Here is a 15,696-nt window from a genome sequence, read left to right on the forward strand (position 1 = left end):
TCGGCCCTCCAGGACCCGAATTGGGCAGCCCTGTTCTAGGTAGTGCTTTGTGTAGCAGCACCAGTCGGTCCGGTTTGAAGCCCTCAGACACCCTCCAGCAGAGAAAGAGGCCCACCTGCCAGGCAGCCCAGGTGGAGTGAGGGGGAGAATGTGTGTCAGTGGGCCACACTGACATCAGGAGCCAGAGCAGTGCATACTAAGGCTTTAGGAGCAGAAGGAGATTTAAAAAGGACTTAAGGTATCTTGCTCCAAGATGACCTCAGGCACACTACTATATCCCCCAGGACAGTCTTGATTACCATTACATCAGAGCACAGTGCACTGGAAGAGTAGACCAAAGTCTCCCCCAGTAGATCTGCTCTGATGACAAACTATACTCTACCACTACACTCACTCTGTATTGTGCAGCAATTGTGCTCATTTGATAATGGATGTGTACTTGTATACAATCTATGACTAAAGATTGATTTATTAACTTATCAATCATTTCTGATCCATGGATTAAAGTTTGATCTCCATTCAAAGCCCTAGATTCAATGTACTTGTCTCTCTTCCAGGGTATTAAGGAGAAAATGGCTCTGTGAATAGCTGTATAATGTCCCCATCTCCCCGGCACTGGATTAGACTGCCACACCACCTCCAGCGGTCCAACCGTGGCATGGCGGAAGACTAATTTAAGAGTGCGCTGGAAAGGTCAGCTCAATAAACAGCCTGTTCCAATTCTTCTCCCGACAGCTGCAGGCCCAGGCGTTAAAGACTGCTGGAGACCTCACCTGTCCTCTGTGAGTTACAGCAGGCCTTGTGTAACATAGCGCAGGGTTTCCCCCAAACTCGGTCCTGGGGCCCCCCTGGGTGCACATTTTGGTTTTTGCCCTAGCACTACACAGCTGATTCAAATAACCAACTTATCATCAAGCTTTGATTATTTGAATCAGCTGTGTAGTGCTGGGGGGCCCAGGGACGATTTTAGAAACCCTAACAGAGCACAGCCTTTCATTAAGGGCCCTTTGTAAGCGCTAAGACCACACACCTCAATTGAGCCTAACTATAGCAGTCTATGAACTATAGCCTAGTGTGTTTAGCTACGCTGAGTGACAAATGATTGATTTTGATATTAATTATTATGCCTCTCTGCATGTCTGTATAGGTTCATCATCATATCATGCCCTTGTCCATTGCATGCAAATGAAAGGTTACAATGTCATTCCTAGACTGGTTAAATCCTGCGAGAAATGTCAAAGGGGCATTGCGTGCATGTTACATCTGGGTAAGTGTCTAGTATGCATGCATGTACACGTAATGTCAAACATAAACCCGCTTCCAGTTACCGTAGGAAACAGTTTATGGTAAACAGTTATCGTTATCCTCACTTGGCCTCATACTCTTCATGGCTACCTCAGCCAGTGCTCCGAAACCCAGTCCTACAGCCAGACCTGTGAGGACACAACACAGTGTAAACAATCAAACACCACATCCTGTCATAACATGATGTTAAGCTCTGGGTTGTTCAGTAGGGTACAACGTTATGGAACGTTCAGATAGAAATATATTGTGTAGAACAGACATGGTTCTCTGTCATGAAGCGTAAGGAATCGTGCCAGCTCTATACCTTTCTATCTACAACGTTCAGATTATTGTGCCCTCCAAAATCTATTACAATATTGTACAGTACAGCCCATTGGGTAAATTGCTTCCCCCAGCCTTTTGCTTTCCCCATGACACATCAGTCAGGTCAAATCAGTTCCTGCTAGCTCTAGGAACAGTCATTTATGCCACTCTAGTCTATTTAAGACACAGATGTAGTTCAGTTCAGTCTTTCAGTTACATTTAACTTCATTTCAATAAAAACCTTGAACCCACCTGTCCCTGACTTTACCTAAAGAATAGCTGGGCCTCGAGGACTACCAATAGCCACCAGTCTAATAAATACATTTAATTAGAAAGGCCTCATTGGACCGCTTGGTACAAATGTCATTTGGTTGTGTTTATAAAAGGTGTTAGGTAACAGAATATAAAATGTAAATATTTGAAAGAACATAACATTTTCATTAGTTTGTTACTGTGGGCTATATGTAAAAACAAAAAACCAGTAACACAGAATTAATTTAAAAATCCATTATATTCGTGGAGTGCCTTTATTACAACTATGAAACAAAAAGCATGTGTATTGAAACACAGTAAAGCCTATTTTTTATAACAAAACAAATAAAAATACCTGAGCAAGACACGCGGTCAATTAATAAAATTTCAGAAGATATCAGTAGCCTAAACATCAGTATAGGCTCCAAGCGTGCTTGTGAATAGTGAAAATCAGCACAAAAGCAATAATGGTATTATAATGAATATAAGTGTTGATATGACAGCGGTGAATTTAAAAAAATATTATTGTCAGTAATTGGTCACATTATTTGTGGCCTCACTCGTATGGTGAGGGTCTATGGTGTGCGTCTTCACACAACAGTTGGATCTCATTTAGTCATTCTCCCTTGTCCTAACAGTCACCACAAATCTTTGTCACTTTCACTTGATTGCAACACTTCCCACAAACAAGTCACTTGCAGCTGAAACGGGTGTCGTGGGTTCTGTTCCGAGTGCATCTGCCCAGCTTGCAGTTTCTCCTCCCCGGGAGCTGTGCGCAATTTGGCTCGCGCAATGGCTCGCATGGAATCATAGGTCTCTCACGTAGCCCATGTGCCAGACTCATGATGAAGTCTCTCCTGCTCATTGTGTTGTTCATGCACTGCTTGAACAACGCGCATGCGTTGATAGCAGCCAAGTCAAGCATGTTGCAGAACGCAGCAACAGTTCTTCCTTTCACCTAGTACAGCCGTGCCATCTGATCAGAAACAATATCCGATACTTGCTCACCTGCTGCCTGATATGGATCCTTTCCCAGATATGGAAAGCCGTTCAGCATGAATCAGAATAATTAATCATTTCTAATTAATTTGTCATAAAAACAATGAACATAATTCCACTTTGACATTATGGGGTATTGTTTTGTGTAGTACGCCAGTGGCAGAAATACTTTCTGAAGGCACTGTATGCGCTTCTGGATCAATCAATACATTTTCTGACTGATTACAATTAGAATTTAGTGTCCTGAAGTTATGACCCATTTTAACATAATGCATTAATTTAGCAATTTATTATTCATTATGGAATATGTGTCCTTCGCCCCCGCCTGTCGGGCACTGTTTTCCCGCAGCACTGTTTTTATTTTTTATGGCAGTAGCCATTGAATAATCACCCTTTTGCTTCCATGTTGAATTGATAGCAGAGCAGTTACAACACTGTCTGGATCTACCCTTTGGTGTTATTTCTGCCATAGATCTCTACTTTTCACTAAACAGGAATTTGGGCACAGAAGAGTAATGTGTCACTGTACTGAGAATATGAGGGGAATCCAGATCTACAGCACAGAATTAAGATCACAGCTAACTAGCACATTCCATGGCATGTACAGGGCATTCGGAAAGTATTCAGACCCCTTGACTTTTTTTCCACATTTTGTTATGTTACAGCCTTATTCTAAAATTGATTAAATTAATGTTTTTCCTCATCAATCTACACACAATACCCCATAATGACAAAGCGAAAACAGCACATTTATAAAAAACAAAAAACAGAAATACCTTACTTAAATAACTATTCAGACCCTTTGCTATGAGACTCGAAATTGAGCTCAGGTGCATCCCATTCCCATGAATCATCCTTGAGATGTTTCTACAACTTGGAGTCCCCCTGTGGTAAATTCAATTGATTGGACATGATTTGGAAAGGCACACACCTGTCTATATAAGGTCCCACAGTAGAAAGTGCATGTCAGAGCAAAAACCAAGCCATGAGGTAGAAGGAATTGTCCGTAGAGCTCTGAGACAGGAGTGTCGAGGCACAGATCTGGGGAAGGGTATCAAAAAATTTCTGCAGCATTGAAGGTCCCCAAGAACACAGTGGCCTCTATCATTCTTAAATGTAAGAAGTTTGGAATGACCAAGACTCATCTTGAGCAATCGGGGGAGAAGGGCCTTGGTCAGGGAGGTGACAAAGAACCTGATGGTCACTCTGACAGAGCTCTAGAGTTTCTCTGTGGAGAACCTTCCAGAAGGACAACCATCTTTGCAGCACTCCACCAATCAGGCCTTTATGGTAGAGTGGCCAGACGGAAGCCTCTCCTCAGTAAAAAGGCACATGAAAGCCTGCATGGAGTTTGCCAAAAGGCACCTAAAGACTCAGACCATGAGAAACAAGATTCTCTGGTCTGATGAAACCAAGATTGAACTCTTTGGCCTGAATACCAAGCGTCACGTCTGGAGGAAACCTGGCACAATCCCTACGGTGAAGCATGGTGGTGGCAGCATCATGCTGTGGGGATGTTTTTCAGCGGCAGGGACTGGGAGACTGGTCAGGATCGAGGGAAAGATGAACGGATCAAAGTACAGAGAGATCCTTGATGAAAACCTGCTCCAGAACGCTCAGGACTTCAGACTGGGGTGAAGGTTCACCCTTGCAACAGGACAACGACCCTAAGCACACAGCCAAGACAACACAGGAGTGGCTTCGGGACAAGTCTCTGAATGTCCTTGAGTGGCCCAGCCAGAGCCCAACTTGAACCTGATCGAACATCTCTGGAGAGACCTGAAAATAGCTGTGCAGCAACGCTCCCCATCCAACCTGACAGAGCTTGAGAGGATCTGCAGAGAAGAATGGGAGAAACTCCCCAAAAACAGGTGTGCCAAGCTTGTAGCGTCATACCCAAGAGGACTCGAGGCTGTAATCACTGCCAAAGGTGCTTCAACAAAGTACTGAGTAAAGGGTCTGAATACTTTTGTAAATGTGATATTTCAGTGTTTCGTTTGGAAAAATTTGCAAAAGTGTATTAAAAAACACTGTTTTTGCTTTGTTGTTATGGGGTATTGTGTGTAGATTGTTTTTTTTCCCTCATCAATTTTAGAATAAGGCTTTGACGTAACAAAATGTGGAAGAAAAGTCAAGGGTTCTGAACAATGTCACACACAGCACTCGCCGCTTCACACCCCCAAGTTAGTTTAGGACAAAGCAGCGGGACACAACATACCAGCAAGCTGCTGGCTCACCTGGATATCAACTTACAGAAATAGGGAATTGAGTTTATGGGGGGGAAATAGATGGCTTGTTTTGGAGATGACAGTAATACCAGGGTACTGGTTAGACACATTTTGAACATCATGGTATGCTAACTTCCGTGGTAAGACTACAATAACAAACAGCTCTACATGGAAGCATTCTGAAGCATGTGTACCTGTCAAAGAGAACTGAAACTCAGAGAACATGATGTTGATTTAATGTATCCATGTTCCAACCCAGAATAACAACCAGGAGAGAACAGAACAGGAAACATACATGGCTAGGTATTTCCTCGCATCGGTACACCGACATCAGGAACTGGATAGCCGGTCAGCAACTCTCTCAACATGAGACCAATTTATGTTCAATCCTCAGGGGACAGCACATCACTTTTCCCCTGGAGGAGAGGGCCCTGGGGGGTCCTACTAGGTACTCCCCTGAGCGATGTGGTCATATTGGGGAGGGAGAGCAAACCAATAGGGCTCCAGAGTGCTGGACTGGCAGATGTCTGTCTATTGAGACTCACATTAGTCAAATGCCACCAAACCTGGCAACCCTAACTTCCAGCTGAAGGACGGTATTGACTGGTCAATACTGTCCCCGCCCCCAACCTCCCATGAAAGAGAGAGAATGCCGGAGCTGGCCCTGTAATGGTGTCAGGGACATGTATGAATCCAAAGTAAACAGTTGCTCCTGAGTGGCTTTGCTCTCACTTGTGTATCGGCTCGCTGCATGGATCTGATCACCTCCCAAACAGGGACAAAATGTGCAGCATGCTGGCAGAGAGACAGGTGGCCCATGCTGGGGCAGTGCAGGCCATCGATCAGTCTAGGTCCCAGAGATCAGCAGGACCCAGGACCAGATATCGGCTAGAGATGCTGCTCATATGAATCCCCCTACCTTTCTCTGTCATGACATGAGCTCTGACTCCGTCAGCCTCTGCTGCCCTACAGCTATAGCGTTCTGTCCTCATCCTGTTCACAGCCACTGGCTCAGAGCAAGGTGATGTGGTGGGACGCTCAGATATCATTGTGCTTATGTAATGGGTTGAAAACAAAGTCACTAAAAACAGACACCCCTTTATTATTTTTTTTTAACCAATTTGTTTATGTATTTGTCTTAATTAATTAAAAATTGTAAATCTAAAGATGTTGTGCTAGTACAGCGGCCAGAGGTCAATGGAAAGTTAGACTTACCTGTGAGAAGGTCCACGCGCACTGGAAGGCCCAGAGAAATGTTTAGCTATGAGAGTCTGGGGCAACCGACATACCAATCATAAGGAGCAAACGCATTTGTGCTCAATTCTTACATGGTGCCTGGAAACATGATGACTTATCCAGTTTTACAAGGAGGTTACTGGCACAAAGGAACACCACTTGTCTGGTCATGCTAGACACTGACTAGAAATTGACTTGACTATAGGAGTCATCAAAAAGAGGGGAGAGTGTAATGGGTTAAAAACAAAGTCACTTAAAACAGACACCCCTTTATTATTATTAAACCAATTTGTTTATGCATTTGTCTTAATTAATCTCAATTGTATATCTACATGCTTTAGCATTAGTAGTCCATCAGGCCAATAGATGGCGCTGTTCCACTGTGGTAGTAGGAGAAACAGCAAGTTCTGGCAAAGCAGCGCGCACCATTCTTCAGAATAAAGAAAGTGCCAGAACTTTGCAGACGTAAACTTGTGTCCGTTCTTTTTACTATTACAGGTATGTAACAGAACTTCCAAATGTTATAATATCGAAAGAATATGCAATAACATGCTATTTAACAACTTTGTCAAGGTATTATCACATTAGGAAAGGTTTGGTGTTTTGTGTCGAACTGAGTGAGAGAAGAACGTGATTTACAATATGTTGAGAGTATATGTTAGCTTGATGCTAGCTGAGGTAAAAACGACTTACAAGTCACAGAGACTGTTTACTGAGTAGCTTACTTGTACTGGATTTTGTCTAGGAGATTTTATAAAGAATCCATTTGTTAGGGATTTCTGAGTTTGTTTCACTTATTATTGGTTTTGTGTAAAATTGTGCTCACGAGCTGGTAAACTGGCCGCGCACGCTCAGTCTGGAGCGTGGACTTTTAGTACAGACAGTGCGGGTGCAAGTGAGAGAGAGACGATTTTACGGAGGTGCTACTATCTTAAAGCTGAATGTATTGTCAGTTTTCTATATTGGTAGCGGTATATAGAAAAACATTCAGTTATTTTTGTCTTCATATATAAGTGTTTCTATTGTATGAACGTGAAATACATTTAGGTTTTTATGTGAAATCATACAGTAATTTTTTTAAATTCTGCTTCAGGTAAAGTGCATTTATGTTGTGTAATTTAAAGTGTGCACTTGTTTGATGTGAATGTTTTAAAAAGTACGAACAAGAAAATAGACAATTAAACAAGAGAAGAAAAAAAACATTCTTCAGAATAAAGAAAGCGCCAGAACTTTGCAGACGTAAACTTGTGTCCGTTCTTTTTACTATTACAGGCCACCTCAGCTACAGACTGAGACCGGTAACACTTACATGACAGACAGCTCATTGTGTCCTATCTTCTCCACACACACACACAGTATCTACAGGTCATCAAGGGGCCAAATATCAAAACAGCCTGTGGTAACAAAAGACCCTGCTAAAACCATCAAAATATATCTCCTGCACACAGCAACAAACAGGAGCTTTAACTAGTGTAGTACAGGTCAGGTTGAAAAGGGTAGAGAGGCTTCCCTCTCTGTGGCTGCATTTACACAGGCAGCCCAATTCAGATATTTTTTCACTAATAGTCTTTTGAACAATCAGATCGTCTCTTTTGCCAAGAAGCTGCCTGCGTAAACTCAGCCTGTGTTTCTCTGAGGAGGCAGCAGTTGACTGGCTTGACTAGTTAAGAACTCCCACATAGCTAATCTGTAGTCTGCTCTGCAGGCCTACTACTGGTCAAAGTGCAGATTAACCTCCAGCCGTCAAGGGGAGAGGAGAGGTCTCAGAGGACAACTCACTCACAGGATGAAGACACACAGGCCACCTTTCACCCACTGGCCTGCAGCATACAGGCAGTAGATATATCAAGTTGAGGATAAGCCGACGGGCACTGTTTTGTACACTAGGGTTGTGTTAGGCAGACACAGACAGGAAACATAGGGGCATGTGGGTGGGACACTTTGGTACACGGGTGGCTTGAGTGAGAGAAGGGGACATAATGTAACATAATAGGGTAAAAAAAATATATAGGCCGAAATACAGGCTCTATTTCTAGATATTGACACTGGTTACAGCAATAGTGGTCACTGAATATTTTTGGCAGAAGAGTACGTTTGCCTTGTGTGGATCGGTCGCATAAGACTTTTCCTTTAATGTAATGTCTGGATGAAATGAGGGATCAAAAGGTGACCTCAAGCCAGAAACAGAATAAAGTGCTATTTTTGACATTAGAGCCTTATGTTGATGCCACTAAATCAATATTCCCAAGTTAAAAGGATCAAGTTCTTAATACTTATAGCAATGTAATCAACAGCGATATCTTACTGATCCAATCACATTTTCAGTACTTTCCCTACCCAAAGATAATATAATACACTTGACATTTGTAATGGTAGCCTTTTGTGCACTTCAAATTCAAATACACAGCAATAATAAAACATATTAGAAATCAAAATAACGTACAGCCTTACCTCCAAAATTAGCCAGTCTCCCTAACCGTGTCACTGGTACCTTTCTCTCTCGTGCTCTTTCACTGAGCTACAACAAAGAGAGAACAACACAATGGTAGACAACATACACACACAGTACATCTCTGAGACACAGGTAACAGTGAGAGAAGATGTGTAGACGTACCATTTGTTTGTGTGGTTTCTCATTCCTCTTGGCTTCTCTGGCCTTCTCCATGGCCTCGGCCGTGAGGCCCCCAACCCCCGAGCCATCCTGGTGATAGGAGCGGTAGGATCTATAGGATAGGTAGGAACGGATCTGTCCTGAGAACTGGCTGTTGGGGTTCTTGTAGCCCTCAAACAGCTTGGATTTGACTGAGGCCTGGCCGTTGTACGTCCCGCAGGTCGCTCGGTCTGTGGTCCCCATCCCCTCTGAGGAGAAGCCTTGTCCCTCTTCCCTGAACCCTGACCCTACGTGTTCCCCACGGTCCATGCTGCTCCCCTCTGCTCCGGAGAAGTCATACTTGCTGTCCATGTCTGCTGGGAAGTCATCAGACACACTTTGCTGCTGCCCACAAAACTCCTGGAACAGATATGGAAGGTCAATGAGGAACTGTGGAGTGGTTTCGCTGGATTGTCCTGACCAGGAAAAACTCATGGCCCGAAGATATTTTCCCAGATATTTTCCATGTCAGGTCATGCGGTCAGGAAAAACTCTTGGCCCTAACTAAGGGCCACCTTATTGATCTGCCTCAAGTCAAACTGTTTTACATCCACAGCAGGCCATGCTTAGTGGGGGCTTTGTTCTCTACTATTGGACTATTCCTACGCTGTAAAAACAAATTGCAGTCAGCTGTACAGACCGTAACGCAGCCATTATAAGATTACAAAGCTCTATGAATCAATTTTTTGTTGAGCTCACACTAAATTAGGCACAAAGAAAGGCTAGGAAGCTATTTGACACTGATTCTGTAAGTAGAATTGTTTTAACTTGTAAACTGTGTTGGTTCTGTCTGTCTGTCATAGTTAGTAAGCTACCCAGTCTGCTTAAGAAGTGATTGCTACCCATTCACACTGGACGCAGGTCCAGCCACTTCTTTTGTTCTCTGCAGATTACAACTCAATAGGAGGGGGAGTGGCTACACTTGTGCTAGGCAATTAGCTTAGTGGTATTAGCACAACCTCTTTGTTCAGCGGCAGCTGTCCCCAAAACGAAGACTGTCCCTGAAACAAAGACAGTTCTGCCAAGTTGTTCTGCGGAAGTTAGTCGAGGGAGGCCCCGCTCTCTCGCTTCCGCAGATGTTTAGTTAATTTCATTCCGATCTCTTTTGCATTATTGTAGCCTTTTCTGTAGCCTGTCAACTATGTGTCTGTCTATCCCTGTTCTCTCCTCTCTGCACAGGCCATACAAACGCTTCACACCGCGTGGCTGCTACCACTCTAATCTGGTGGTCCCTGCGCGCACGACCCACATGGAGTTCCAGGTCTCCGGCAGCCTCTGGAACTGCCGTTCTGCGGCCAACAAGGCATCTCAGCCTATGCTACCCTCCAGTCTCTCGACTTCTTGGCACTGACGGAAACATGGATTACTACAGAAAACACTGCTACTCCTACTGCTCTTTCCTCGTCTGATCATGTGTTCTCGCATACCCCGAGAGCATCTGGTCAGCGCGGTGGTGGCACAGGAATCCTCATCTCTCCCAAGTGGACATTCTCTCTTTTCCCCCTGACCCATCTGTCTATCTCCTCATTTGAATTCCATGCTGTCACAGTCACTAGCCCATTCAAGCTTAACATCCTTGTCATTTATCGCCCTCCAGGTTCCCTTGGAGAGTTCATCAATGAGCTTGACGCCTTGATAAGTTCCTTTCCTGAGGATGGCTCACCCCTCACAGTTCTGGGTGACTTTAACCTCCCTACGTCTGCCTTCGACTCATTTCTCTCTGCCTCCTTCTTTCCACTCCTTTCCTCTTTTGACCTCACCCTCTCACCGTCCCCCCCCTACTCACAAGGCAGGCAATACGCTTGACCTCATCTTTACTAGATGCTGTTCTTCTACTAAATCTCACTGCAACTCCCCTCCAAGTCTCCGACCACTACTTTGTATCCTTTTCTCTCTCGCTCTCCTCCAACACTACTCACTCTGCCCCTACTCAGATGGTAATGCGCCGTTGCAACCTTCGCTCTCTCTCTCCCGCAACTCTCTCCTCTTCCATCCTATCATCTCTTCCCTCTGCTAAATCCTTCTCCCTCCGGTCTCCTGATTCTGCCTCCTCAGCCCTCCTCTCCTCCCTTTCTGCATCTTTTGACTCTCTATGTCCCCTATCCTCCCGCCTGGCTCGGTCCTCCCCTCCGTGTCTTGACGACTCATTGCGAGCTCACAGAACAGGGCTCCAGGCAGCCGAGCGGAAATGGAGGAAAACTAGACTCCCTGCGGACCTATCATCTTTTCACTCCCTCCTCTCTACATTCTCTTCCTCTGTTTCTGCTGCTAAAGCCACTTTCTACCACTCTAAATTTCAAGCCTCTGCCTCTAACCCTAGGAAACTCTTTGCCACCTTCTCCTCCCTGCTGAATCCTCCTCCTCCTCCCCCTCTGTGGATGACTTCGTCAACCATTTTGAAAAGAAGGTTGACGACATCCGATTCTCATTTATTAAGTCAAAGGACACCGCTGGTCCTGCTCACACTGCCCTACCCTATGCTTTGACTTCTTTCTCCCCTCTCTCTCCAGATGAAATCTTGCGACTTGTGACGGCCGGCCGCCCAACAACCTGCCCGCTTGACCCTATCCCCTCCTCTCTTCTCCAGACCATTTCCGGAGACCTTCTCCCTTACCTCACCTCGCTCATCAACTCATCCTTGACCGATGGCTACAGTGGGGGAAAAAAGTATTTAGTCAGCCACCAATTGTGCAAATTCCAGAAAATCACATTGTAGGATTTTTAATGAATTTATTTGCAAATTATGGTGGAAAATAAGTATTTGGTCAATAACAAAAGTTTCTCAATACTTTGTTATATACCCTTTGTTGGCAATGACACAGGTCAAACGTTTTCTGTAAGTCTTCACAAGGTTTTCACACACTGTTGCTGGTATTTTGGCCCATTCCTCCATGCAGATCTCCTCTAGAGCAGTGATGTTTTGGGGCTGTCGCTGGGCAACACAGACTTTCAACTCCCTCCAAAGACTTTCTATGGGGTTGAGATCTGGAGACTGGCTAGGCCACTCCAGGACCTTGAAATGCTTCTTACGAAGCCACTCCTTCGTTGCCTGGGCGGTGTGTTTGGGATCATTGTCATGCTGAAAGACCCAGCCACGTTTCATCTTCAATGCCCTTGCTGATGGAAGGAGGTTTTCACTCAAAATCTCACGATACATTGCCCCATTCATTCTTTCCTTTACACGGATCAGTCGTCCTGGTCCCTTTGCAGAAAAACAGCCCCAAAGCATGATGTTTCCACCCCCATGCTTCACAGTAGGTATGGTGTTCTTTGGATGCAACTCAGCATTCTTTGTCCTCCAAACACGACGAGTTGAGTTTTTACCAAAAAGTTCTATTTTGGTTTCATCTGACCATATAACATTCTCCCAATCCTCTTCTGGATCATCCAAATGCACTCTAGCAAACTTCAGACGGGCCTGGACATGTACTGGCTTAAGCAGGGGGACACGTCTGGCACTGCAGGATTTGAGTCCCTGGCGGCGTAGTGTGTTACTGATGGTAGGCTTTGTTACTTTGGTCCCAGCTCTCTGCAGGTCATTCACTAGGTCCCCCGTGTGGTTCTGGGATTTTTGCTCACCGTTCTTGTGATCATTTTGACCCCACGGGGTGAGATCTTGCGTGGAGCCCCAGATCGAGGGAGATTATCAGTGGTCTTGTATGTCTTCCATTTCCTAATAATTGCTCCCACAGTTGATTTCTTCAAACCAAGCTGCTTACCTATTGCAGATTCAGTCTTCCCAGCCTGGTGCAGGTCTACAATTTTGTTTCTGGTGTCCTTTGACAGCTCTTTGGTCTTGGCCATAGTGGAGTTTGGAGTGTGACTGTTTGAGGTTGTGGACAGGTGTCTTTTATACTGATAACAAGTTCAAACAGGTGCCATTAATACAGGTAACGAGTGGAGGACAGAGGAGCCTCTTAAAGAAGAAGTTACAGGTCTGTGAGAGTCAGAAATCTTGCTTGTTTGTAGGTGACCAAATACTTATTTTCCACCATAATTTGCAAATAGATTCATTAGAAATCCTACAATGTGATTTTCTGGATTTTTTTCTCTCAATTTGTCTGTCATAGTTGACGTGTACCTATGATGAAAATTACAGGCCTCTCATCTTTTTAAGTGGGAGAACTTGCACAATTGGTGGCTGACTAAATACTTTTTTCCCCCCACTGTATGTCCCTTCCGTCTTCAAGAGGGCGAGAGTTGCACCCCTCCACAAAAAATCTACACTCGATCCCTCCGATGTCAATAACTACAGACCAGTATCCCTTCTTTCTTTTCTCTCCAAAACTCTTGAGCGTGCCGTCTCTAGCCAACTCTCCTGCTATCTCTCTCAGAATTACCTTCTTGATCCTAACCAGTCAGGTTTCAAGACTGGTCATTCAACTGAGACTGCTCTTCTCTGTGTCATGGAGGCTCTCCGCACTGCCAAAGCTAACTCTCTCTCCTCTTATCCTTCTAGACCTATCTGCTGCCTTTGATACTGTGAACCATCAGATCCTCCTCTCCGAGTTGGGCATCTCCGGCACTGCTCACTCTTGGATTGCGTCCTACCTGACAGGTCGCTCCTACCAGGTGGCGTGGCGAGAATCTGTCTCCGCACTACGTGCTCTCACCACTGGTGTCCCCCAGGGCTCAGTTCTAGGCCCTCTCCTATTCTCTCTATACACCAAGTCACTTGGCTCTGTCATATCCTCACATGGTCTCTCCTATCATTGCTACGCAGACGACACACAATTAATTTTCTCCTTTCCCCCTTCTGATAACCAGGTGGCGAATCGCATCTCTGCATGTCTGGCAGACATATCAGTGTGGATGTCGAATCACCACCTCAAGCTGAACCTCGGCAAGACGGAGCTGCTCTTCCTCCCGGTGAAGGACTGCCCGCTCCATGATCTCACCATCACGGTTGACAACTTCATTGTGTCCTCCTCCCAGAGTGCAAAGAACCTTGGCGTGACCCTGGACAACACCCTGTCGTTCTCTGCTAACATCAAAGCGGTGACCCGATCCTGTAGGTTCATGCTGTACAACATTTGCAGAGTACGACCCTACCTTACACAGAAAGCGGCACAGGTCCTAATCCAGGCACTTGTCATCTCCCGTCTGGATTACTGCAACTCGCTGTTGGCTGGGCTCCCTGCCTGTGCCATTAAACCCCTGCAACTTATCCAGAATGCTGCAGCCCGTCTGGTGTTGAACCTTCCCAAGTTCTCTCATGTCACCCCCCTCCTCTGCACACTCCACTGGCTTCCAGTTGAAGCTCGCATCTACTACAAAACCATGGTGCTTGCCTACGGAGCTGTGAGGGGAACGGCACCTCCTTACCTTCAGGCTCGGATCAGACCCTACAACCAAACGAGGGCACTACGTTCATCCACCTCTGGCCTGCTAGTCTCCCTACCTCTACGGAAGCACAGTTCCCGCTCAGCCCAGTCAAAGCTATTCACTGCTCTGGCACCCCAATGGTGGAACAAGCTCCCCCACGACGCCAGGACAGCGGAATCACTGACCACCTTCCAGAGACACTTGAAACCCTACCTCTTTAAGGAATACCTCGAATAGTATAATAGTAATCCTTCTACCCCCCCTTTACTACCACTGTATTTTGTCTAAACTAACACCTGACTTATTTCACCTGCTAGCACTGACTTGTTTAAAGAAATGTACTTATTGTGATCGAGATGTAGTTGTCCCTGATTGCACTGACTTTGCTCACAGCTGCTTGTTTGAAGAAGTGTACTTACTGTGATCAAGATGTGGTTGTCCCACTGGCTATCCTAAGTTGAATGCACCAATTTGTAAGTCGCTCTGGATAAGAGCGTCTGCTAAGTGACTTAAATGTAAATGTAACGCTCTGTCATCCATTTTAGATCTGGCCATTGGAGGTGGTGTTGTCTGACATTGAAAAAGACAATCAATGTAACAATACCTTGCATACATGATATGAGACTCATGAGAGATCATGTTTTACAACCCTACACTTGAAACCCAATGCCTTTTTACTACTACTACTTTGATCTACAGAAGTGTGAAGCGATCAGAATGGGTGACAAGAGACCCTTCTGAGATAGTAGCCCAGGTCTAGTGCCTGACTTTGCTCACATGGTTGTCCACTACCCCCATAGAAGAGCCCTGTTCATCTCCTGCTTTACCCACCTGCATCTTCTGCATGGCTACTACCAGGCTCTGCTCTGCAGTCATCTGCATGCTCTGGGCCATGGCCTGGGCTCCTCCAATACGCAGTGTGTTGGCCTGAGTCTCTATTACCGCCTGGCTCAGCTTGGTCAAGCCAAGCATCACCAACATCATGTCACCTGCCATGATGGGTCTCCCTCACACCTAGAACAGAAATGTGGAAAGAATCATTTTTTTTTTGTTTAGGTTGGAGTTACATACCAAAGTCGACAGTGTGTACATACAACATAGTCTGAGGCTAGATGTACTGAAAGTAGGCCTAGTCGTGCTGTAACTCTTTGTGTATAATCTAAGACAAAACTTCATAACAATGAATGTCAATTCAATAGTGAATGTAACAGTTTGACAAAGGGAAAGGAAATACGGGTCAAATAAGAATTGTGTACAGTCACGAATGGCCTATTGGAGAATGTGAAAGTCACAACACTATAGGCCACTGGCTGAGGTTTAAGTATTGCAGGCTATTGGCCAGCTATCCACTCAGCACTGCAGTCAGTCAACAACTAGAGTTCCTGGTCGGGCAGACAG

At 45.1% G+C, this 15,696-nt stretch overlaps 1 protein-coding gene across 1 annotated transcript in view; it reads right to left on the reverse strand.

Annotated features, from left to right (window-relative positions):
• LOC311106995 (atypical kinase COQ8A, mitochondrial-like) overlaps window positions 1-15,696 on the reverse strand; it is a 43,564-nt gene that overhangs the window by 13,954 nt on the left and 13,914 nt on the right. Inside the window, exons 2-5 of the mRNA XM_084149423.1 lie at window positions 15,130-15,312; window positions 8,938-9,333; window positions 8,775-8,841; window positions 1,371-1,433 (exon numbers count right to left, since the gene is read on the reverse strand). Coding sequence (XP_084005549.1) covers window positions 1,371-1,433; window positions 8,775-8,841; window positions 8,938-9,333; window positions 15,130-15,294 — 691 coding nt within the window. The 5' untranslated portion in view covers window positions 15,295-15,312. The remainder of the gene's footprint in view (window positions 1-1,370; window positions 1,434-8,774; window positions 8,842-8,937; window positions 9,334-15,129; window positions 15,313-15,696) is intronic.

This window comes from Coregonus lavaretus (assembly GCF_964263955.1).
Source record: "Coregonus lavaretus genome assembly, chromosome: 31".
Taxonomy (NCBI): Eukaryota; Metazoa; Chordata; class Actinopteri; order Salmoniformes; family Salmonidae; genus Coregonus; species Coregonus lavaretus.